This window comes from Cyrtonyx montezumae, unplaced genomic scaffold, assembly GCF_038088225.1.
Source record: "Cyrtonyx montezumae isolate F1298 unplaced genomic scaffold, pur_monq_1.0 scaffold_3, whole genome shotgun sequence".
Taxonomy (NCBI): domain Eukaryota; kingdom Metazoa; phylum Chordata; class Aves; order Galliformes; family Odontophoridae; genus Cyrtonyx; species Cyrtonyx montezumae.
In genome coordinates, this window is record NW_027072034.1 from 46,243,073 (window position 1) to 46,269,722 (window position 26,650).

Consider the following 26,650-nt stretch of genomic DNA (forward strand, 5'->3'; position numbering starts at 1 on the left):
CTGAGAGAGGTCAACTACTTAGAAAAGGACAAATCTAAAACTTGACTAAAAACATAACCACAATTAATCTTCCAAAGTGACTCAATAAGCAAAGGTAGAACATGTAGAAGAACTGATGGATGACTGGTATTACTGCAGTCCACAGTGGAGTGAGTCAGAAGACATGAACACAAAGACGATCAATGCACTCTTTCTGTCATGAAGGAGCACCTTCCACAAAATCCCTCAGTGGCCATTTGACACAGTAGAAAGAACAGAATCACTGTGTCCTGAGATTTACTATAACATTTCTATTTCCTATTTCTTGAAAACTACATGATTGACAGCAATTTTTTTTCCTGACATTCCTGATGGATGAAGACAGAATTTTATACAAAGGCATCCCACATCAGTAAAGGAGAAAAGAAAAAAAAAGTTAACTATTGCTTCGAACTATGGTTTCTTCAAATTGCAGTATTTCTCAGCTATAGGTAAAACACACAAAAATAAAAACTTGTCTCAGCAAGAAATAAGGAGCCTGGTAAAACACATGTTGTGTGATGAATGCAATTTTTTTTTTTGCAGATTTTTCAAGAAAAGAAAGGGAGAAAATTGCTGCACTTAAGTCAAAAGATGAATTCAGATGCACACTTGTTCATTTTAAACAGTTAACAATAAGGAGAAATACAGTGTATTTACTATTATATGCAAAACACAAAGAAAATACACTGCCACTCACTAATATTTAAGAGGCCAGACAAAAAATGTGAACTTACAAAAAAAACTTTAAATATATGTATCTTTTAGCTGTTCATATTATCAGCAACAAAACAGATTTATATGTGTGTACGTTTGAGAGCTGCTCTGAAAGTAATGCCTCCTATTTTATTATGTTGGCCTGCAACATCAGAGGCAGATGGTAGTATGGCAGCAGAGGTTGAACCTTCCCACCAATATCCCATTATGTCTTCTTGCCATGTGACACATGGCAGAAGAGCGGCCATCTGACAAATGGTGCATGACATGGAAGTGCATATGGAACAAAAATCATGGAACTGAATTCCTTCATGCAGAAAGCAATTGCACCCACTGACATTCAGGAATGCTTGCTGAATGTTTATGGGGATCAAACAGTGGATGTGAGCACAGTGAGGCAGCGGGCAGTGTGTTGCACCAGTAGCGACAGTGTCTTACCTCTGCTTATACATATTGTTTTTATGAGTAAGGCATGCAGGCTCTTGTTCATTACTGGAAAATGTATAGCCAATGTTGTTAGCTCTGTTGAAAATGAGCGTTCTGTAGCTGAGAATTTGCTCAATCGAATAGTGTTATTGTACTCTTTATATTTGTTGCAGTTTGCATGGAAATAAACAGGAGACATTACTTTTGGAATGACCTACATAACATACGGACAGAATTGTTGTACTGAACATTAAAACGTAGCTAAAATTCTTTACTTCACACCACATTTTTTGTACAGCTTTCTGCAACAAGTAGCAGTTATAAAGACTGGAAGCTGAGGGAAGTTTGAAAGGGAATCAGAGATGCATGCTCAGATGAAATCTGAACGTTAATTACAAACATCAGTTAACTTGAGAGAAGGATAATCTACATGCCAACACCAGTGGGAAGATGGTCAAGTAAGAAAATGGAGTCATGTGCAGACAGGTAGATAAAGAAGAGAAATAAATTTTTTGAGACACGGATAAAAGTAAGCATGACTCCTGGCTTACTCCTAACATAAGTGTGAGTGCAGCAGAACAATCTCAGACCACTTTCTTGTAAACAGAAGGTGGGCAGAACACGTTTATACTTGCCGTGAATAGATAAGAGCTTTTTAGTTAAAGACACTGAAAATCATGACATGGAGATGTAAATCAGCATGGTGTTGAGACAGTAGTAGATTAGTGCCACTAAATATACCTACAAATACAGAAAGAAAAGCAGGGGCAAAGAACAGCTATATATATGCGCTAAGAATGCAAAAGCCAGGAAAATAAATGAGTATGCTTTCTAGTAGTCTTCACATGCAAATTTCTTAGAAAAATATGAAATAATTTAATATATTCATTTTTAAAAGCAGGCTGTTGGTGCAAAAGTAGTGCCGGTTTCGATATTTAGTGGTAACAGGACAAAGGACTCTAATAAACAGTGAGAGAAGAAATAAATGAGAAAATTGAAACTGTCCTATGAGCTTCCAGGAAAAAACAAATGGTGTTAGTAAATATGTTTGGACAGAGAAATGAAACTATGACATGATAAAACAGAATAGTTTGCACAAAGTTGGATTACAGTTCTTAACGTGGGACTATTACATTATAGGTTGTATTAGATCAAAAAAGATGTAGGGCAACAGTAAAGAAAAAAGCAGACCTTAATAGCAAAGATAAGTATGTTAACTGCATGAAGGAAAGCAATTTCCACAATATAGCTAATGCAAAACCTATACTACAAATAGCAAAGAGGAAAACTGGAGCTTGGATAAGTCACAGGATAATACGTAAGGGAAGTTTTGGGGAAGCAAGCTCCTGGCAACAGTAGTAATATAAAGTAGCAGGGTGAGGAGCTGGTAAGAAAGAGAAGGAAAAGGAGAGAAAATACTTTCTCAAAAGAAAAAAGCAATACAACAACAAGGAAAAAAATGTATAGGATATCAAAAAGGATAAGAAGGTTAAAATATTACGGAATTAAGACAGGAAAGATAATATGGTTGAAGAAGTTGTTATTATAGATTAAAGAGCTGCTATGAAAATTCTTTGTACCTGGTATGGGGGAGGAATAGAAAGGCAGATTAGATATATGGCAAAGGGAATTAATAGGGAGTGAGGATTTACAAGTACCTTTGGAAATGAGGGAAGAGTAGAAATTAGATATTGCAGCCCGGAGGGCATTCCTGTAGAATACCTGATGAGATATATAAATAAGAGTGTACTCACTTGAGAATCATAGTCATGGTTTCTTTTCTGTCTTTCCCTTGGAAAGGTAGAGTACCAGTGAGCATTTCAAACTGTATAGAGTAAAACTTTCATCAATTACATTACCTGGACAAGAATCTAATTTTTGACAAAACTACTCAGCATCTTAACCTTCCAAAATTCATGCATATTAACAATCAAGTCTGTGCAAAACAACTTCTCACTGTACAGTTTAAATGACTACAAGTATTGAGCAGCCTCTGCCATTTTAATGCTGCAAAATATCTTCCTAGATTGATACCTTGCTTCGCATGCCTTCATCCAAACAATTTAGACTATATTGTTGTGTGTACCACTTCTGCCTTAGAAGTTTACTTTTAGAAAACTTGAGCTACACAACTATATTTTAGTTTCCAAGTGGGCAGGAGTAGGGAAAAAGGTTCCCCTTTCAAAAGTTAGTGACAATTTGTCCTCATGCAGAGATATTTAAAAATATTAGAATGTTTAAAATCTGCACGTACATAGTCTTTATTGGAAGAGGGAGAAAGGTTAATTGATTGACAAAGACACGCATGATGAAAAAGTGGTTACTGTATGTGTACAGTGGAAATAACGTCTGAAGGAACACATAAGAGCTACACAGTGCATGCATGCACATTCTACAGTGCCTGGCAGAAGGCAATAGACACTGTTACAATACTGATCTGTTCTGAAAGCGACCAAGTAAAATCACGTGAATATAAAGAAACTTCTATTGGGCTGCAGTATTTCTGCAGGGATACAGATCTAACTGAGGTACTGAAAGCCATCTGGCAGCAAGACATGGCAGCCAGTAATGAGGCAGAAATCTTGATTTTTGGTTTAAGAATTGAAAAATAATTTAGTTTAATGAAAGTTCACAACACACTTAAAGCCATCAAAATCGATGTAATCATAAAAGAACTCTGAATAGTTCATACAAGCTTGATTCATCCTAAATACAAGATGTTCTCTAATCTTTCTGTTATGATCCAAGCATTCAATCTTTAAATATAAAAAATGTACAGTGATAACCTCAATGAATAATGTACAACTGTAGTATTCTTAAATACGAAATATGTTTTATTAAAATTTATTTTAAATTTCTTATTATCCTAAAAAAAATTATCATTAGGAGTTACTAGATACTGTGAACTCTATTATTTTTACATACATACTTATATGTAGAAACTTGAAGTTAATAAACAGCCAACACAAAAAAAGCACTACTTTCAACTAGAACTGTTTTTACGTAATTGCCAGGAAGATGTGCAAGAATTAAAGCAAAATCACCAAAATCTCTACCTTTTTTTCCTATTGTTTAGTTTAGAATGATCTGCTTCATCAACTACACAGATTTTTTTTAAAGAGCAAATCAGTGTTATTACATGTAATGCTTAATTAGTGTACTTGAAATGATCTAGATTAATAATAAGTTACTTTAGCAAGCTCACAATTGTTAGAAGCATAGTCATTTGTACAAACAGCTTAACAGGTGTTACTTGTTTCACTCCAACCCCTCCTCACAAAAAAATACTACAGTCCAATGCCTACAGACCAATAGTACTTTAAGACAATATTTGCCTTCCCTAGTTACCATTTGTTATTTATTTCAGCAGGAGAGTACCTCTACAAATCTGTAATGTTTCTGAAAACTTTAAAAGAACATTTTCAGATGTCTGGCATCCTGAAAACATCCACTGTTTTAAGGACATATTAAAACTTACTGATCAATGATGGCTTACACATACTTCATGCCCTATTATGAAGAGCAGGAGATGGTGAAAAATGATTTATTACCTTCCTAGTCAATGCTATAAGCTCTATTCAGTCTAGATACTGTGTACCCATATTACACCACCACCACCATGATTCTTCTCAAACCAACACAGATTTGAATTAAGAATTGACAGATACAGAATGTCTACAAAAATGAGTATCTGAACTACAGATATACAAGAAAAATATGTCTCAGAAAACTGCACTGCATTCTGTGCACTAATTTAGAGGATCTTGTTTCTAAGGTCTCATACTTTTCTAAGGTTTCATACTTAAAATTGAAGCTGAGGTGTTCAAAATGCAGTGCATTTAGACTGAAAATTACACCAGTCATGTCTTACGTATTTCAGCAATTTTCAACATCAACATGCACTTCATTAGCACACAACTGTATTTTTCAGCTCTATTAACTGAAGTTGAAATTTAACTATGTTTGCATTATCATCAACCAGAGATATTTTGCCAATTCTTTGTAATTTTCTTCTAATTGACTGCATGCTCAAAGCCTACAGTAATGATTAAATGTGTTCTTAATGATAAAATGAGCAGTTTTGAGAATGTGCGTCTGTGCTTGTCTGTCTGGAGAGAGCTTAGTCATCAGGTGCTACTTTTACTTAGTCAGTTTTCAGATCATAACAGCATTCTAGATGATTAAAATGTGATATGATGACATTTTCAGACACAAAAGTCCTTCTTGTACTACAAAGCACACATATTGTACTGTTACAGTTGTAGATATACTACAGAAGCATTAAAAATATTTCCTTTAAAAATAGTTATTTTTAACTTAACAGCAAAAATGCAAACAAAAATTATATATATTAAAGGCCATTAAGTATTCATAAAATACTGCTTTTTTTCTCCAAAGCCATATTTGATACATGTATTTCCCCCCTGACCCTACAAATCAACAGAAGTTAGCTCCTTGCAGAAACACTGTCAGGTGGGTCCTCCTGAGCATCCCTATCAGTTCAGCATCATTTATATTAAATTTTGACATGCACAAGCAACTGCTGTCATTATTCTAACAAGTTACAGTTACACTGGAGTGGAGGCACACTATAAGTTACACTTATGTTTTTGTCCACTTGAGAACAAATTTATATTTAGAACATTGATCTAAACGTTTTCCTCAAATTGGAAGACACAGTATTTTTTTTCTTGTATATTTTAGCACTCCTGTTAGTCTCCATAATATTCAAGCCACAATAGATGCCCAGTATTTCAGTTCAACAGTAACAAAAGGATGGTGTATCATTGGTGTTGATATGAGACCTAGTCCACAATCCTGATCCAAACACTGTTGTATTGTTATTAATTTCCAAGTACTTAAAATTTTCTTGTAGTTACAAGAAAATTCATTTAAGTCATTTAAAGGTCACCCTACAAGTTCAGTATTTATTTCACCAAACCTTGTAAAGCAGTTTTGCTATTATTGAGTTTACCAGAAACCTACCATTAAAACACCAAAAGACCACCAGTCAGCACTCTGTGTATGGCCTCGTCGATTAACGACTTCTGGTGCCATATATTCTACCGTTCCACAGAAAGAGTAGGCTTTTTTTTCATGATCGATCGATTCCTTACTTAAGCCAAAATCTGGAAGAAAATACAGTTCAAAATCCCTTTATTTACTTCGAATCAGAAATGGGCAATATCTTTACCGCAGCATGAAATGTGATGCTTTTATTAGTCATAAATATACATGCCTAAATACATATATACAGAAATTCAAAATCTCTCTGCCCGCAACCCCCACCCACAAAGCATTATTATGGGGTCCTAATGCCAGACAGACTTTCAAAGCATATGAATACATATTTTACCTACTCCAAATTAATTACACTATCTTGTCTACAGCAGAAGAACCTACTAGTTAAAACTGCTGACTTTACTGCATTGCTCTACTGAAAAAAAGAGGGAAATTCAAAGTATGAACAGAAAAAATCAGTACGTTGCAGATGCCTTTTGTTCACCTGTTAATTTGATATGTCCTTCCTCATCAAGCAGGATGCTAAAAAAAACAGAAAAACAGTCTTAACTATTGTACCAAAAAACGTATTGACAACATCTGAGAATCAACAGAACAGCATATACCAAGAGACAAAAAGTGGGCATATGAAAATTCACCATTAGGAGGAGATGCTTAGAAAGTACACATTTTCTTATCCATCAATTCTTATTAACTTTTATGAAACAGATTCAGCATATCAGATTTTTATTTATCCATTTATTATATTCCCTGCTAAATTTAAAAAACTTAGCTTGAATTTTTAGCTTTGGCCACTTGTAATGTATGGTTGTTTTTGGTTTTTTTAATTAATTATGGTAATGAGAATTACATTTTTATTACTCCTAAATTGAGCAAGAACTGTTATGCTTGCATACATATGCAAAACTTTTATTGATTTGTAATTATCATTTCAAAGAATGTTCACCACTTAAAGTAACATTAATAAATGTTGTGCCAAAGGACCTATATCCAATAGGCCTCATAGTTCAGAGCCTGTCTATTACAATCACAAAAATCAGAGGCCACACATAAGAGATATCAACTCTCCTTAACAACCATTGCATTTATTGCAATGAGAGACAAGCTAGATGCACACCTCCTTTTCCTTCCAGTTTCCATAGTGGAAAACTTTGTCTCATAGTTGAGTTACTGCTATCTCTTCCAACTTCAACGTTTTAAAAGATTTTGTGTTAGAAACATGCAAGGTTTAAAACTAAGATTCTTCTATTGGTACAGACACTTCTTAGTTTTCATTTTAAATGCTATTTGAGGCAACAGTCACTCTGGCTTTTTACGACTATGTTTCACTCCTTTTCCCCTTGAAACTAACTGTCAGCAGATTTCTGATCTAAGAATAAATCTTTCTCCTTCTTGTCAGATAACATAACATTTTAAAATAACATAACATTATAAAATTTGTGTTTTATTTCCAAAAGATGCACAAAAGAAGAAGCTGTACTAATCAGAGCCCTTTGTAACCGCCAAATTCTGTAATACTTGTTACGCATTTTCTTTTCTGTTAATATTTGGCATAAGGCAGTTATCTCACAAAGACTTTTTTAGGTTCTCCACATAGCCATAACACGGAAGTGGGATCAAGGACAGCAGGACTTCAGGCTTTCAGACATCCTGGCAATGAGGCACAGTATATTAATGACCTTATCAAGCTCAACAGAGGAGAAGCACACAGTGTATTTTCATGTAGACTCCTTTTCAGGTATTAAAACATACATTAATGTTTGCATTTTTATCTGAAATGTTTTAAAATTTTACAGATTATATCACTTGTCATTTTCTTCCTTACATCTTCTAACAGTGAAAAAGTTATGGAAGACATAAAAGCAGGAGACAGAATTCAATCCTTTGAATGAGACAGATACAACTAATTTATTGAAGGGTAACACTACACTGGAGTTTTTAGCTCCATGCTTAATCTAAATTTTCAGTGTAATTTCCTGATTGCCAATATATTAAATAAGCACTTGACACACTATTTTCATCTTTTAGTATATTCTAATACTCAGCTTCAGAAAAAGTGTTTATTTTTAAGCTTTTAAGTAAAGGTACACACATTTCAGTATACTTTGCACTTACAGCAACATACAATCCTTGGCATATCACTCAAACTAGATGCTTCTTTTTGAGTAGAAATAAAATCCAACCTTTTTATCTAAAGAAGTCTACAATTCCCCTCCCCATCTTCACTCCTGCTCAGTTTATATAAATAAACTGATATATGAATTTTAAATATAACACTCAGAAATACAGGCTTTGATTGAAGAGCTATACAAATCAAAATAACACTTCATTTGGTGCAGTAGATTCTTACTTTTCTGGTTTTAGGTCCCGGTATATTATTCCAAGACTATGGAGATGGTCTAAAGCAAGAGCTAATTCCGCTAGGTAAAATTTAACATCATCTTCTGTGAACATCACCTGAAAAAAGTAGAACAATTATTTTACATGCAAAATCTCCAAAGCTTACATTAGCATCAAGTAAACAATCCAGAACTTGATTGATTGTGGACTATTCTGCATCACCAGATCGTCTTTCATAATACTCACTCTCCTTGTTTATTAAAAAAACAACTAGAAATTCAATGTTTGGTTATACAAAACCTAGAATTTTATAATCAATACTGTTTCACAAGTACATCCTTTTGAAGGCAGTACTATATTATACTTTCTGCAAAGTAGGTTATTTACTCCTGATTGGTCAAGAGAACAAAAACAAGCATGGCAGTGAACTGAAAAACAGAAGCATTTAAAGAAGTAGAGCACCCCTTCATTGAATGTGAACATATTTCCAGACAAAGAGATTAAAACTCAAATGCCTGAATTTCTCCAAGACTATCAGAAGAGCTTAGAAAAATGATAAAAATGTCAAGATGCAGCCTGAGATTTAACTGTAGAAGAGGAAGAACAAAGACTGACCTAAGAAAGTGGTCTTTGTAAGAATTAAAAAAGTACGTATATTCACTTTGTTAAAGAAAAGATGTGATCCCAAAGCTTGTACAAGAAGTACTTGCTGTTGTTACCTCTACAAAAAAAGCCACTTTTAGTACATTCGGGAAGAGAAATCTGTACAAGAAACTGAAAATTTCTGAAAGTCCAGGCTTCATATAACTTTATGTTCTTTCTGAGACAACAAATTGTGGTAACAATAGGAAAAAAAAAATCTAAGCAAGGAGTAAAATGCAATACAGAAAGACTGCTTGTTTCTGAACAGGCTTAGTCTAACTTATCAACAGCATTCTCATGAAATGACTACTTGTGTAAAAAATAAAATAAAATCAAGTGAAACAAAAACACAACTGGTTAAAAAAAATGTTTACAATTTTATTCAATGAAAGTTATGTTATAAAGAGCAAACCTTCCTAATATAGGCAATTTACAGTCAAATTCTACTAATATATCTTTTTCAAATAAAGAAAGTTTACCTCTTTGGATAAACGTGTAAACAAGTCTCCTCCCCTGAGAAAATCCAAAATAAGATATAGCTTCCCTTCTGTTTGAAAAGCTGAAAAGATCAATTAAAAGCATGAAACATTATTTGATTCTACCCATGATTAGAAGAATAACGTACTCAATAATTCACTCTGATTTTCTTTACCTTTCTTAATCTTTCCAATCTTCCTTCTAATTTATAAAAACAAAATAAAAAAAATTCCTTGTGAAAAATGTATTTAAGATTATTAAATGCTTCCCCATCATCAACAAAGCAACTTTCATGCCATGTAAAAGTAAAGCATATCACCAACATAACGTCTAAAGAACAACAAAACACACTATATTTTGGTACTATGGCATATAAATGTAAGAAAGCCTACACTTAGAAGAGCAAATCAGTAACAAAAGTATGCATTCTAAAACTTCAGGAAACTTAGTTCAGCAGGGAGATCTAGTCTAGTTTGCAAAATGAGTGGCTTTCACTGTCTACTTGTCAATGTTATTTAAGCCATGTTATAGCTACAGAGAGCTGAGATTGGAACTGTAGGTAAAAAATGGTAAAAACTTTAGGAAGCATACAAATTGAACAATAAAAAATTAACTATTTGTCTATGTTATCTTCTCAGTTTACCTTCCAAACAATATTTTAAGAACATCAATTTCCTCTCTTCAACATAAATATTTTTATGGATGTCCATGCTATTAAAATTAAAATGAATGTTTTCCATCAATTTTCATATAATAGAAACATAGAATCCTTAGAGTTGCACTAGGTGACCTTTAAAGGTCCCTTTCAACACCTCTGCAATGGACAGGGACATCCACAGCTAGATCAGGTTCCCTAGGGCTTGATCCAGCCTTGCTTTGAAAGTCTTGTGGGACAAGACATCAACCACATCTCTAGACAATCTTGTTCCAGTCAGTGCCTCACCATCGTCACTGACTTCTTCCTTATCTCCAACCTAAATCTACCCTCTTTGAGCTGGAAACCACTTCCTCTTGTTCTGTTACCACAGACCCTGCTAAAGAGTCTGTCCCCTTCTTTCCTGTAGCTTCCATTTATATACTGAACGGCCACCTGCAGCTTTCTCTTCTCCATGCTGAGCAGCCCCAGCTCTCTCAGCTGTCCTCATAGGAGAGGTGTTCCATCCCTTGGATCATTTTTTGAGGCTCTTCTCTGGACACACTCCAACAGGTCCATGTCTCTCCTGTACAGAGGACTCCATATCTGGATGCAGTACTCCAGGTGAGGCCTCAAAAGCCCAGAGTAGAGAGGGAGGATTCACCTCCCTTGCCCTGCTCGCCACGCTTCTTTTGATGCAGCCAAGGATACAGTTGGCTTTCTGGGCTGTAAGGGAACACTGCTGGCTCATGTCTAGCTTCCCATCCACCAGTACCCCTAGATATTTTTAGCAGGGCTGCACTCAATCCTTTCATCCCCCAGCTTCTATTGGTAGTGGGGTTTGCCTTGACCTAGGTGCAAGATCTTGCATTTGGATTTGTTGAACCTCATGAGGTTCACCTGGGCCCACTGTTCAAGCCTGTCTAGATCCCTCTGGATGGCATCCCATCCCACTGGTGTTCCAGTCACATCACACAGCTTGCTGTCATCAGCAAACTTGCTGAGGGTGCACTCACCCACTGAAAAAGACAATGATGAAGATATTAACTTCAATGAATCTGGGAAGCGATGCCACTGCACATTTTCTACAGAGCAAGGCAAGGATAAGATTTTATAAAGAAAGATTTAAGACTATGCATGTAGTCATGAAGTTAACTACATACAGAAATCTTGTGCACGATCAAGATTCAGATAGCACAATTTTTCTGTGATACTTTGAACTGTAGTTAATGTTAGTTAGTACCTTGACAAGCATTCACTTGTAAGACATAGACATGTATTTTTTTTCCCCCTCAAACTCACCATAATGTAACTTGACAATAAAAGGGTGGTTAACTTCTACTAAGATATCACGTTCCATTTTTGTCCGAACTCGATCTCGAACTACAAAAAAACATAAGCAAGATTAAGAAAATAGAACTCACATTATGAGTTAGCATTTCTCACGCATTTCCTGATACACTTAAAATCACATACAATAGTATTATGCATGTCTGTAGGTCACTGTTTGAGCTTTCATTCAAAAAAGCAATATCATGAAGCAGACTTGAAAGAACTATGGAAACTTGGACAAATCAAGTATTAGTGTGTTATTTAAAGTTACAACATTAGAACTCAAAGGAAGATGCAATTATAAAAAAAGAGCATTATTCCCTGATTATTTTAGTAATAACCTTCATTTGCTTGAAACTCTGCTCTTCTTAAAACACAAATGATGCTCCAGAGCATCTGAAAATTCAGATACGAAGTATGAAAAATGTGATATCCTCCTGTTAGCATCACCTTTCTGTTCAAGACATTTGCATCCTCAAGCACTTAGTGCCCCAAAATGTCTATTTTTCAAATGCTAGCTTCAGTATTTATGTTTCCCCATGCACACACAAAACTAGATCCACAGTTTGTACTGTACTTTTTATATACAAAATTAATCCACATTTGAAAAGCAATGGAGACAGGCTCTCAAACATCTGAAAAAAGCAAGTGCTAAATGATCTTTGACTCTAATCCTAAGCTATTAACAGTCTTGGGAATGAAAGGATATTAAAGACATCAAAGGACTTTAAATGAGTGGAAATCAATTTCAGAAAAATAGGAAGTAAATGATGAGAATAACACGTGTCACAAAACAGAGCAATCAGAATATAGGAAATGGTTCAAAAAACTCACACCCTCTCTAATAGGTTTAAATGACTGCGAAGTATAATGAGATTTGAGATAGACATTTGGCACCAGATCTTAAGTAGAAAAAACTGACGTTTTAATAGAGGTTCAGTACAAGTGTGTAGCTTCTGTTTACAAGTCACTCTATGAATATTTTCCAATTAAAAAAAAAAAGTTAGAACTGCCAATCAGGCTTATATTAGTAACAGAGGTGTCATACCTCTGTCAGAGATACTGACAGAGCTACTTCAGAATTATCATTTCAACTCCAGCGCAGTTTTGACTTAGAACTATAAATAGACTGAAATATTAACAATGACATAAAACAATAAATACACATTGAGGTTAAGGGATTAGTGTAAGAGATTGCTTTCATTCTCATTGACAGTTAAAAAAGGATGCACTTCAAAAGTCAGCTTAGCTCATTTAACTTTGACAGTTAAGTTTTCATCAAATATATACATCTCCAAGATCAAGTGCCAAAAGTTTTGTGAAAAGGAACTGTATACTTCTGAAATTTAAAGAAATAATATGGACTTGAACTCCAGTGTTTAGAACTTTCAAAATAAAGCATTTGGCACAATTCACTTATAAATATCATAACATAAATATAAAATGAGCAAATGGTATTACCTGTTATCTTCTGTGATATGAGGCAGATGAAATAAGGAAGGATATTAAGTTTCAGAGAACAGTTCTAGTGCAAGTCAGGCAGCAGATGTAACAACTACTCTTTCAAGCCACCATCGCTGAGGAAGATCTAACACTCAACGTGGTAGAGAAGCAAACCTCCTTCCTTCTGTAATTCCTTCAATACTGTACTGTTAACTAAATCCTTTCAGTTTTACAGTAGAAATCACTGCACTCTGCTATTTGCTGCTTAACAGAAGTAGGTCTAAGATACACATGATCTGTAGAGTACTTGTGTGTGGAAAGACTTCTTGGTCACAATGCCTATGATTTCCCTATTTCCTTGCTCCAAACAGTGCTTACCTTTCAATGTGGCCTTTTTCAATACCTTCATTGCATAAAGCTGCCTGGCATCTGACCCTGAGATTTTTTTGACAAGGAATACCTGCACAGAAGATAAAAAAGAACTCTTAAATGAAAATAAAGGCAAGTTGGATTAATATATTTGCTGTGAAATTTGAGTGAATAGTATTCCAATGAAACTCCTCCTTGTTACTCCATCCTAATTCTACTATTAGCTCCACTTTCCCTTGACAGTTCTCTTTAGATTCTTGTGAATACAAAAAGAAATTTCCTTGTATTTTTACATACTATTGTTTCATCTCATAATCTAAAAAGTTCAAAGTAAGCAATCTACCAAAGTAATTCTGGTTTAATTTAACTCATTTCATTGAGTAAAAGGAGGAATGAATTTGGATTCTCTTAGAAGACGGGACAAATCTGAAACACAAAATTCAACTTTATGATCAAACAAAACCTTTTCATATTTATCTGAGTAGCTAACTAACTACCTTCTTTCCACTAAGAGAAATTTGATTATTCTACTCTTTCCAATATCTAAGATAATTTTAACATTCTATACTAGAACTTAGTATTTTATTTAGATCTTCAATTAAGTATGAAAACTTATCAAAAGACTCTGATACTGCATATTCCATTCTCTCTCAATGATCTGTCACAAAAAGTTACTGTTTCATTTTTAAGTTGAATCATTTGCACCTATTGAGATCTTGGTACACACAATAGTCACTAAAGAGCCAGAAATGTTGAGTCTGTAACAGAATACCTGAATCCATAGGAGTTAGATTACCAACCTTTCCAAAGGATCCTTGTCCGAGAACTTTCAGAAGTTCAAATTGTGAAGGGTCTGCTTTCTCATGTCCTTCCTTTACATGATGAGTTATTGCAATTTCTTTGATTTCTTCTTCCTAACAGAGGAAAAGAAGGGAATAAGTTTACAGTAGTGGTGCAACCTCTTAAAATGTTTATAATTTCACAATACATTGAAAAATGATAGTGCCACTGAGCATATAACCAACTACATGCCCCCAAACGTAAGCAAAACATTAAGGAATACTACTATTAAGATATCAACACACAAAAATTGTGTGTTACAAAAGGCAGTACTAGTTCAGTGATTATGTGGTTTAAACTTTTAGAGATGCTTAAGAGCCCAGACAAAAAGAGAGCTGACAAGAACAAGTCAGTGGTTCCCAAGCTTTTTTGCTGAGGCCCATGTTGTTTAGTTCATAATTCCCACTCCAAATTCACAATCCAGGAGTGGAAATCAATCTTTCCAATAATTCAGGTTTTTTTAAAGCACACATAGTTATACATCAAGTGGACCAAATTTCTTTGTTAAGTACTATCTTTAACACCAGAAAGAAATTGACTGAGGCAGTGGACCTTCTAATTATTTTCTGCTCTCCACTTCATTTTGTATTTTCCAAATAAAATTTAAAAACCTTCTGAAAGAAACACTCCTTGCTCCACAAGGAAAGAACCTCAAAACTTATCAGTAATTGTTCAAAAGAAGTAGGAAATTGCAATCATATCATCTGAAGAACTACCTAGGCATTACATGTAACACAACCTAAGCAGCACTGACTGTAAGTAAATTCTGTGAGTGCAGAAATAAATCTAAGAATATTTTTCCTCCATTTCAGTGAGGAGCCCTCAGATTTAGATCTGAGATTAAGACTATGCTTAAGCAGTGTCACCAAGAGCAGAGTGCCTGGAGACACGTTCAGGGGCTTACAGAGATCTAAGGAAGAGACTCCACAGCCTTTCTGGGCAGCCTATGCCAGTACTCCATCACTCACATGGTTAAAAAAAGAAGTGCTTTGTGATAATTGGTTGGATATTATATTGGATATTAGGAAAAACTTCTCAGAAAGAGTGATGAGGCATTGGAATAGGCTGTCCAGGGAGGTGGCAGAATCCCCATCCCTGGAAATTTTCAAGAAACATGTAGATGCGGCACTGAAACAAATGGTGATAGTGGGTGTGATGGTGATAGGTTGATGGTTGGATTAGATGACATTACTGACCTTGACCAACCTTAATGATTCTATGACCAGAGGGAATCTCCAGCATTCTAGTTTATGCCTAATTTCTCTTGTCCTGTCACTAGGCGCTGCTGAGGAGAGCCTGGCTCCATGGCTATTTGCACTCACTCTTCAATTACGTCCATTTATGAGATCCCTTCCTAGAGCCTTCTATTTTCAAGGCTGAACACTCTCAGCTCTCTCAACCTGTCCTCACATGACAGATGCTCCAGACTCTTGAAAACCTTAGTATACTGTTACAGTACTCTTTCCTATCACATGTACTGGGGATCCTAGAAATGGCACTTGGCACAGAGCAGAGGGGAAGAAAACTCTCTTATTTCCTAGCAATGCTACCCCTAATGCAGCCCAAGGAACCATGGCCTTCTTCAACACAAGGACACATTGCTAGCTCATGTTTACCCGGGTGTTCAGCATCTTCAGGTCCTTCTAAACAAAGAATTTTCTTTTCTTTTTTTTTTTTTCATCTGATGGCTGCCTCACTGCTGGTGCATGGAGTTATTCATCCACAGGTGCAGCTTTGCACCATCCACACCACAGTCTGTTTGTTAATCCAGCCCATATTTCATCAGCACCAGCTCATACAAGGACCTTATAGGAAGGTCCTTATAGGAAGGTTACTGAAACCGAAGCAGACAGTATCCATTGTTTGTCTCTTACTACCCATTTCTCTATAGAAGGTTATCAGGTTTGTCAACCATGATTTCATATTTCTATCCACTAACCCCAATCACCTTCTTTTCTTTTCTTTTGTGTACATAGAAACGGTTTCCAGGATTAGTTGTTTCCTTGCTTCCCTAGGAACTGAGGTGAGGATGACCAGCCTGTTGTTTCCTTTTCTTCCTTCCTGACCCTTCTGAAAACAGGAGCAACACATGCTTTCTTACGCTCTTCTGGCATCTCTCCCAGTTGCCACAATTGTTAGAACATAACCAAGAGCACTCATATTTTCAAGCATTCAGTGCAATTTATATGCATGAATTATTGCTGAAAGTATAATTCTGGATATAGTCATTTTAGTACAACATACAAGGTACACTACACATGCTCCTGTGCCCAAATATGTACTTCTCCTAGACCAGTATTTGAAAAGGATCTTCTCAGAGATGAACAATTAGCAACCAAACCTAGAAACCAATTACACATAATGCACGCTGAGCATGTACGCTATTTATCAACATATATAAAAATAATTCCCAAGTATGCTTTTTAAGAAGTCACAGAACACCCAGGCAACTTTTTGAGTGAAATAGAAGAGAAAAAACTTTAATGAAAGGAACTTGGACTTTTCAAAACTAAAAAGACTAATAAAGTCAAGTGCCAATTTTCTATTTTATGACAACCAAAACTTAGCACACACATATATGCATATAAACTGTACTAATCCTAACCCATCCCAAACCCTTTTTCCTTTCAAGTTATGAATGCTACTGTCATTGACTCAAGTCTGAATCTACAGGTGTAAGAGAAATACTGATTCCTTTTGACAAAGAAATTAATTGCTGGTGGGCATCAGTATTTTCATCTCTTAGAGATTTTTAAACTTTTAAAAGAGATTTTTTAACTTTTAAAATTTAATTTAAGCATGTGAAGAATCCCAAGGGAAAAATACCACAATGCAACAGATTACCAAGTATGTATTACTTTCAACACCTTGATTGATTCCTGCTCAACAGTTTTACCAATTATCACCCCTGCAGCCTTCAGGAATTAAAGCAGTATCAAATCTTCCCAATTATCTCATTTTCAAAACTCAGATTCAGGGGCAGAAAGTAATCAGGTTAGCATATTGCTTTAAAAGTGTTGCAAAAAGTAACGAAGACAAGCAGTAATGAACATATAAAACTGTTCTCTACACACACCAAAAACCAATTCTCAAGTGCAACACAATTATTACATAACAAGCTTCCCAGTGGTTATTTTGAGCGCTTAAAAACAAAACAAAAAAACAAAAAAAAGATCATTTCACATTCCTGATACTAAGTGAATACTCCAAGTCTTCACAATTTCTCAGGGTTCAGATATTTTTCACTCTTTATAAGGCAGACCTAATAGAAGTCTGTTTTAATTGAAACAGAACTTGGATCACATTCTACTTCAGCAGCTTGTCCATAACACAGTATTTGGAGCAAGATCTATGACAAACAAACATCCACGGATTTGCTTCCTTTGTACATAACTGCTGAACATTTGTTATTTTCAGCTAAACAGTATTTTTCAAATATACGAAAGTTCAGCCTTCTAGAAATGAGAATTATACACAGAAGTAAATAACCCTCACTGTACCTGCTATCTACTTGAATTAAAATACAAGCCCTTCACTCTATGAAAACAAGACAGACAGCTATTTCTCAGCCAACAGCACTAACTATACTGGTTGATAAGAGCTGTCATACAGTAAGCCTAAAGAGAAGCCATTTGGTTCAGCCTAGTACTGAATTTTTCCTAAGCTTCATTTCTGATCATTCCCTGACATCTGGAAAAAAAAACATCTGTCTCATGTGATGAACTCAAACTAAATGGAATGAGGAACAGGGTGCTGAAAGCCTTTAGCTCTCCTTTCTTTCATTCCCTAACAACTTCCATGTTACTACAGAGAATTGCCAACCAGTGATCTGGCTGCTGCAACAAGAAATTCTTCCTTCCAGTTATAACCACAGCTTACTGCCCCATGTTTTATTTCTGTTATTTATAACCTTGGAAAGCTCCATTTTCTCATGCCTGATACTGCAGCAATGTCTAAATAAAAGTTCAAAGAACTTCTTTTTCTAGCTACACAGTTCTTAAGGCTTTCTTCACACTATAAACTGTCACACACAAGAAAATACATATGCTATGTTGGTCAACTTAAAGTGGTTGCTACTGGCTCTTGCTATTGTGAAACTAAATATAGAACACAAGGAAACAAACAGAAGGTAACATTACACAGTGTTTCCTTAACATTTCCTTAACAGTATAATAGTGTTCAGTCAACACTGTCCTAGAAGGGAAGTCAGTAAAAAACAAGTTTGAGTATGAATTTAAAATATCGCTAGTTTAGAATAACTTCCTGCATTGATATCACTAGCAGCTCAGAACTTTGTTGGTCAAATATTTCAGAACAGGAAAATTATTAGTAATGTACCTCACAATTTGTGTCTATCCATGGAAACACAAACATAGCAAAGAACACTGAATGGGTAATATTCCAAAGACAAATCAAATCTAAAAGAGAAAATCTAAAAGAAAACAAAGAAGGTGACTGATTTTTCTCTTAAGGAATAAGATGCAAATTAGAATAGGAAATATGCTTGTCAAAAAAAGAGACACACCTTCTAGGCAAGCAGTGAAAAGCTAATTAACCATTCATAGGCTATAGAAATTAAAGCCTAATAATATTGCTGGAAAAGTTCCATATTTTAAGTATGTACTGAACAGTAAATGCTTATTTTCATTCTAGTATTTGAATTTCTATGAATTTCCTTTATTAACTAGAGCTGCTGTAATACAAAACACTTGTATTTGTTTCTGAGATCTTATTACAGGAACAGATACTAGATAACGTATTAAAAGGAAACTGGACTTCAAACCCAAGAGGAAGTAGAAAAAGAAGAATCCTACTAGTTAAACATTTCCCAGTATCAGTGGAAAAGCCCAGAGAAACAAGGGGAATAAAATGATTTTATTTAAACATACATTCTCCCATAATTTATCCTTCATCCGAATTTTCAAACAGGAGATCAGAAAATGGTTCTGTTTTTGAAGTGACCCATGCAAACACTGATGTCATAACATGCTGCTTGCATCATCACTTTATCTGTGGGTTCGGCTCCTAAAAAAAACCAACTTGTTAGAAATACTGAAATTAAGTTTGTCTAGGGCTGGTCTATAATACTGTTCCTACCATTCTTACAGGTTTGTAATCTGCACTTTTCCTACTACTCTGAATAACTTTGACATTTTTACAGACTTTATTTTCTAATTAATATAGCAGCAAAAAACAACAACAAAAAAGTACATAACTCATTTCTACTCGCATTTCCTCACCAAAATGCCTCAGAGCAAACGAAGCTGTAGATAATGCAACAGTGGTATGAAAGGAAAAACAAGAAAAAGGGGTCAGTGAAAAGAATTAAGAGCACTCAATATCTGAGGGCTCCTATGCCACTTAAAGGCAATACAATTAGAAAATGCAATGAGCACTATTAAGAGTTTAAGTTACTTTAAAAAATAGAAGTACTTAGTCCCCATGTTTTACATTAAAAGAAAAACAAAAAAACTGACTGTAAATTATAGTAATTAGAAAAATATGTAAGCGTGTGCTCTGATGCTGACAGAGCCATCTGCAAAGAAAAAGCTCTGAATCATCCAAATGGACGGCACGGGAATGGATTTATCCCCTTACTCATATTAGGAAGAGGAAAGCTAACAGGAGCAAGAACATTAGCACATGGAAATACCATAGGCATCCATCCTGCTGTGTCTAAAGTTACTGGTTTCAGATTCTTGAATAAATGCGTAAGGACAGTGTGAACACAGAGTGACAAACATTTGGCAAAAGTTCCAAATCTCTGCAACGTAATCCAGAAACACAGCAAGAAAGTTACCTTACTCTGTAAGCTGGGTAACAATTAGATGTAAATTTAGTTTTAAAAGATCAAAGAATAAGCTCTTGTGGCACTTAAGGAACATTTACTTAGAAAAGGTATCCCTGGAAGACAGATTTCTCCTTTTCTGGATACTCAAAAGTGTGTGAATATGAGTGGGAATATTTTAAACACAATTAGTGCATTACCTTCATAATGAGTGAAGGTAATGAGTAAGGCCTGAATACACACATACTGAAAATGCAAGTTAAAATTATGATGTATACCCTACACTAAAAGGGAAAAGCAGCAGCAGTCTCAGAAATGCAAAGTTTTACAGCCACAGTACAATCTATTGCTCCTACGCATACACATAGGTGACTTTTAATGGCTGTAAAGTCATTAAGAGATATCAATCTAGAAAGGCAAGAAAAATGACAAGGAAATATTTAGAGCTTAAGACACCAAAAGCATTGAGGTCAAACAGAATGTGACTCAAAGCAAACTAGCCCCACCCTGAGCAGAAGGGCTGACTGCAGTGTCTTGTCTCAACTTCAGTGAAATTACACTGAAATCAAAGGAAATACAGAAAGCCAATCACAAGCCAATCCAAACACCACATCTCTAACAAAGATATGCACGTACAAAGAGACTGAGGTAGGGTGGGGGTGGTTAATTTCACTGTAACAGTGTGGGTGTTTTAAAAATGTATTTGTTGCAGAATAACAATTTTTTTTAATAATACCTAGAGCAAAGACATATATACAGCATGTATATGAGGAGTGCCTATAGATATGACTTTTTGAAAGTATATTTCATTTATATTTAGCATGCTAAACTATCCAAAAGAAACAGCATTACATTTTTAATGGCTCTGATCCTGGTTATTGTAGAAAATGGGCGTTCTAGTCGATAAAAAAAAAAAAAAAAGAGGGAATAACAGCAGTTAAAGGCTAAAAGAAAGCTCCATTACTGGACCCCAAATTCACCAGAATTCGTCTATCAAAGTCAGAGATGGACTTCCAAAATTTTTTCCTTACCAAAAAAAAAATATTCATATGGATTTAGAAAACTACATGTTCTCTCTGCAAGAAATACAGGATGCATAACTGCATCGTATCTTGAGTTCTTTGCATCAAAAAGAGAAAATTAAAGATAACATGCAACATCCGTATTTGGTTAAGAAAAGGGACAGCAGTGTCTGCAAAACACGGCTATGTGTTTGTTTGCTCTCCCAGGAAACTAATACTGCTTAGATGTAGCTGAAAATCTCCTCAGAGCTGCAGTGAATTTCAGCTGGCAGGCAGTTAAGCACTGATCAAATAATCCCTCCTGCATGCTCGCTGACCATATAAAATTCATGAATACACCACCAAACCTGTAAAACTTATTCAGATAACATTCGTAACTGTAACGTTTCTTCAGATAAATGATTTCATTGTGAAAGGAAGTAAAAAGGCCACATCCCCTTCTGTATCTATTAGAGATGGAAGTTATGAGATAACTAGCATTAAGAAACAAGGATTAGATGCTAATCCTCACACTTAATTTAAATAAATTGAAACATCTGAATGTTACAGTGATTTCTGGACAAAAACACCATGCTAGATTTGGTTTTGGAATTTAGAAGCAACTTCTCCGTCAGTAGGGATTTTTTTTTTTCATGACTAAACCATATGGCTACACACTCAAGTTCACCGAAGCCCAACGGGAGGGAAACCTGGCATACAGAAAAAACCCTTGGACAGGTCCCGCATACACAGAAGTCTAACTGCACAGCAAACATCACTGACATGCTGACCAAAAGCTGTAAAAATGGATTTAAGGTTTTGACTGAAGATTAATATATTAAATAAAAAGATTAATATATGTTATCTGAAGGAGTGATTAAAAATCTACGTACATCTGCCATTCTGCATAATACCCACATTTTCACACAATTCTTCCAGTGTCCCTACAGATATAGTTTTTTATTTTAAAAATATAAATCTGTTCCTTTAATCAAAGATTTTAATCAAAACAGAATCCAAAATATGCAAGTAACTACTGGAAAAATTCATTTCAGTACTGACACTTCTGCTTCCAACAGATCCAGGATTCATCTTTATCTGCTTGTTCTGTTCTGCTCTTTTAGTTTAAGAAGGTACAATTAGAAGCATCTCCTGTGCATAATTACTTACAGACTTTGCTATGACTTAACTTGCTGGTTAAGAAAATAAGGGTTAGTTTAGCTCCTAGCCCTGTAATTGTACCTTCCTGAATCATCTTTGCCCCCCGTAAACTTAATTCTTCATGTTATTTGGAAGCCCCTGCACCACAGCTAAACACAGTTAACAGCGGACTGGCTTTATGCTGTATCAAAAAATATCAAGCTGTAGTCTTGCACTACTCCAAGCTAGTATCTTCTAGCTTGGACCTACAGGAACTTGGATACCTAAGCCCTGATCACAATGCTGTCTGTATTCAGCTGAGCAGTAAGCCGTACTGCTGTCAGGTCCCACTTGGTCACCACTTTACAAAGTATCCATATTCCCCCCATCTTCCCAATTTGTGCAGAATTCTTTTTTCCTAACACACAATTCAGCACTTAACTGTGTCAGCATTGGTACCTTCAATGCTTCTTATAGAAGGATGCTATTAATACAGGAAGAACTGCTGGTGAGATTCCAAACTCTTTTCATGAACTCTTTCATTCATATTTTCAGTTCAAACTAATACTTCACAATCGATTACAATTCATTTCATACAATATGTTTATTTTGTATAATTTGTGGTAATTTACCCATGTGAAAGAGCCAGAATCACCATTAGGAAATTCATGCTTCTGGAATCACAGTTTCCATACAGCCAAGAGTCAGAATGAAAATAAAGCTTTTCTGCTAGTTTCAGCCACAATTAAGTCAGATTGATATTGCCAGTGCTGGATAATATCTCCTCAAACAAAAGAGTAGTAAAAAGAATTTAAAATGTAAGTTACTGAAATAAAAATATTCCAACTGTGTTAAAGTATTATATTTCTCTCCAGTAAGACAGAAAACACCATTCCCAAACACTGTAAACAGCAGTTTGAAGTGTAACACCGTTACAATTAATGTATTTGGTTGCACTTAAAATCTAAATTAACTGACCAAAACCCAACAATCACTGCTGTACTGGTTTATAATCCTAGACTATTCAATTTCCTAAAACCAAACCCAATCAGTGAAGAGCTAATGGCAGTCAAAGTTGAGCAGCAGCAAAAAGACTGCTTTTGGCAGCTTTCACTTGTAAATATTAGCTATGTAAGATACAAAGAGTTTTCCATCTTCCCTATAGAAGTAGTAACTTCCTTTTCATCTCCTCAATCTTTTTCAGGAAAGTTTTGCTTCTTCTAGACATAGGACCATTTTTGAGGCATACATATATTCAGTGGGGATGAGCACACAACAATGGATTTCCCAGCAAGTCACTGAACACTGCTCAAACACTGCTCAAAAGATGACTCAACGTTGGCCCAGCTCCTCGGTTCATATACAGAACTTCCTTTTCCTCCCCTCCCTTTTAAGTCAGGAAGTGTCCTAGATGCATTTACTTTCCTAACTTGTTTTGGACGTTCGATGAATTTTCAGTGTTACCTAAAGAAATATAAATCACATATTTGGGAGGAAAAAATGAACCAGCATGCGGAAAACTAAATCATTTTTTACCTACTGTATTAAAACTTAGGGAAATCTACACTAAGTTAAAAATGGGAAAGAGTGCACTGTGCTAGCTATCTGAAAAAATTTCAAACACACTCTATAATACATTCACACATTCGATATTTGTTATATTCCTACCTCTAACTCCCAAACTTCCCTCCAAAAAAAAGAACAACAAAAAATTCTATGTCCAACAACTGTTTCACAATCTCCCATCACCTTGGTGAACAACATCGACGCATAAAAACATTTATTATATCTGTGACTAATATTCAAAACTACAGCAACATAACAAGTAATGGTTATTTAAATGCCTGCAAGTGTACAATCACTCAAAAAAGTTAGTATAAGATCCTGCTATTGAAGGAGTAATTATTTTAATACATCAAAAGGCAAACCATTGCCTTACTTAAAATTAAATTAAGCTGCTTTAGGCGTACTGTACGTACATTCTCTTTTGCACCAGAACCCAAGAAAAGCAAACAGAGTGAGGTAAGTTGTAGTTAACATGGATATCTGAACTCAGAAGCACAGCTTTCCCCACAGTTTTCATCTGTGCTTCTTTAAAGTAGAAGAAATCTTTCATAATACTAGAAAATCTAATTTCAGTTGACAGCAGATCACTTGTTGCAGATGACATCTATTATTTTGCCTGACAGAAGATACGATTTTCTAGAAGTAAACTATATTAGCAAATGTTTAAGTTCACTTTTTTTTTTCCTTTTTTTTCAATTGTTAGGTCTCCAAGATAAAAAAGAAACAATTCACAGAGATAACAGAATTACTGTACTTATTCATTTAGTTTTTACTTTCTGTATCTTGTGTTCCTTTCCATTCCTGTTTTTTTCTTTTTTGTGTACTAGGATAATTTTACAGTCTCACAGAATGTCTATATCCACATTTGTTCCAGGTAGCCAACTCTTTTGTCTAATGAAAACCACAGACCTGGTTGCTGAGATCAAACTCCTCCTGTTCCTTTGGTGTTACAGATGAAGCAAGATAGGAGACTGAAGAACAAGTCCCACCTCAGAGAACTGACTCAACAGATGGATGAGAAAGCCCTTTGGGTAAGTTTACCTTCTGGTAAACTCGGGAAAAACTTTTCCTCCTTGGGAGGAAAGTACAAAGGCTAGGACAGAAGGAAGGACAGTACTCTCCTTCCCAAAGGAACTGTGAATAGTTCAGCAGGTAAAGCCATGGAGATGAGGAGTTTCTGTAATCAAAAGCCCGATGTTGGCCATCAAAAACAGTTTTGTAATGTAATTCTTTGATTGAACACCACAAAATTATCTCATGAACCAGACTGTGCATGTCAGCATTGGAAAAAAATGCTCATTGGGTGGAACTTTCATTTCCCAGTAACTCTGATACAAGTTTTGTTCCTACTTTGTAAGCATTTAAGAGAACTGCAATTAAAAAAAAAAAGTTTTAAAAATCATCTATTTAAAAAAGCCATGAACATATTCAGCACTGAACTACAAGCACTAAACTACAAAACTGTAAAAACTAAAACTATTCAAATTTATGTTGTCTGAACATCCTTAGGCTGTTCAGCATGCTAAAAACAACAGTTTTAGAGACAATACAGCTGAGCAGATAGAAGTAAATAAAATTTTCCAAGGAGGAAAATTTCTTAGAGGCTTCTAAGAAATATCTTTCAACTTGCACATTGAAAATAAGTACACTTCAAGTTGACGAAAGTTTATTTTTCAGGGTTCTCTTCTAAAAAGCTGTATATATGGTATCCTATATTCTATTGTTCTATAATATACGTCCTGTTTCAGTTACAGCTAGGAAATTATATTTCAGTCTCTAACACTTACTGCAAAGCTTAAACCCGTACATAGGCTAGTAAATGCTGAATTATTATCCCTCTGATTCACAAATTGGTACATCTACGTTGCTTAAGGTGCTAAGACAGTATACGAGACTGTTCTATGTTGAAAAGTATTTGTAGATTTACAGGAGGATAAATGTGAAAACTGATTTAAGTTTCAGAGATAAAATATTCAAACATATTGCAAATTCCCATGTATTGTTAAATAATTATGAAAGTGCACAGGATAACAGTTCTGCACTACAGATTTTCTTAAAACATGTTTTATGTTTAAATATATGCTCAGCAAGGCAAACTGTACAAATTCAACGTCTGCTATGACTAAATTATCATTTAAAGTCAAAATAACCATAATAATAACACAAGTGTGTACTCTTAGCATAGTTGTAATAATTAAACTAAGATACTAATGAACCTCATTCAACAAATAATGAGCTCATATAGTTAAAAGTATCACAGGAAGTGTAGAAATTTAAATAATCACTAAGCATTAGTTAAAAAAAAAATATATATGAACATTTTAAATAAAACCAGACTACCAGTGAGAAAACTTAACACATAGCTTAGCTCATTCAACTCTGGAGAAAACAGGAAGTTTCACAGCATTTCCATGGAGGTAAAAACTTCCCAATAAGGTGTAATTACCAGCAGGTACCTTAGAAACTTCTACAAAATATGAGCAGAACGCAAATTCCTTCCCACTCGCCCCTCCCATTTTCTCTTTTTAAAGGAAAAGAATATACAAAAGCTTTGTATACAAACAGCGCTGATCCCAAAGCTATGAAATACTGAAAGGGCTTTGATATTAGAAGCTTAAACCCTTCTTATATGCTAATATAATTTCTCCTAAGGAACCAAGCTTACCCGAATAGAACGAGCACGCGGAGCCAGAAACTTAAACATGACTAAGAAACCATGATGTTTAGGTTTTCTGACTGAGCGATCATAAGTCTAGCAGGGAAGAGCAACCCTAGTGTTTTTTGCTGTGACCAGCTGTTCCGGCAATTAGAAAATTTCCTGTCAGGCAAGTCAGTCACAGATGGGGGTGGAGCAAGAGAAGGGGGAAAAAAAAGGTCAAAAAAAGAGAAATTGAT

At 35.2% G+C, this 26,650-nt stretch overlaps 2 protein-coding genes across 4 annotated transcripts in view; one reads left to right on the top strand and one right to left on the bottom strand.

The window, feature by feature from the left end:
• LOC136051374 (uncharacterized) overlaps window positions 1–26,650 on the top strand; it is a 397,884-nt gene that overhangs the window by 191,079 nt on the left and 180,155 nt on the right. The gene's annotated exons all lie outside the window — the stretch shown is intronic.
• RPS6KA3 (ribosomal protein S6 kinase A3) overlaps window positions 1–26,650 on the bottom strand; it is a 162,601-nt gene that overhangs the window by 113,811 nt on the left and 22,140 nt on the right. For all 3 annotated transcript variants that reach the window (XM_065741442.1, XM_065741441.1, XM_065741440.1), the window contains exons 3-10: window positions 14,221–14,334; window positions 13,430–13,511; window positions 11,579–11,659; window positions 9,645–9,724; window positions 8,534–8,640; window positions 6,668–6,705; window positions 6,148–6,290; window positions 2,916–2,986 (exon numbers count right to left, since the gene is read on the bottom strand). In XM_065741442.1, the coding sequence (XP_065597514.1) occupies window positions 2,916–2,986; window positions 6,148–6,290; window positions 6,668–6,705; window positions 8,534–8,640; window positions 9,645–9,724; window positions 11,579–11,659; window positions 13,430–13,511; window positions 14,221–14,334 (716 nt within the window). The remainder of the gene's footprint in view (window positions 1–2,915; window positions 2,987–6,147; window positions 6,291–6,667; window positions 6,706–8,533; window positions 8,641–9,644; window positions 9,725–11,578; window positions 11,660–13,429; window positions 13,512–14,220; window positions 14,335–26,650) is intronic.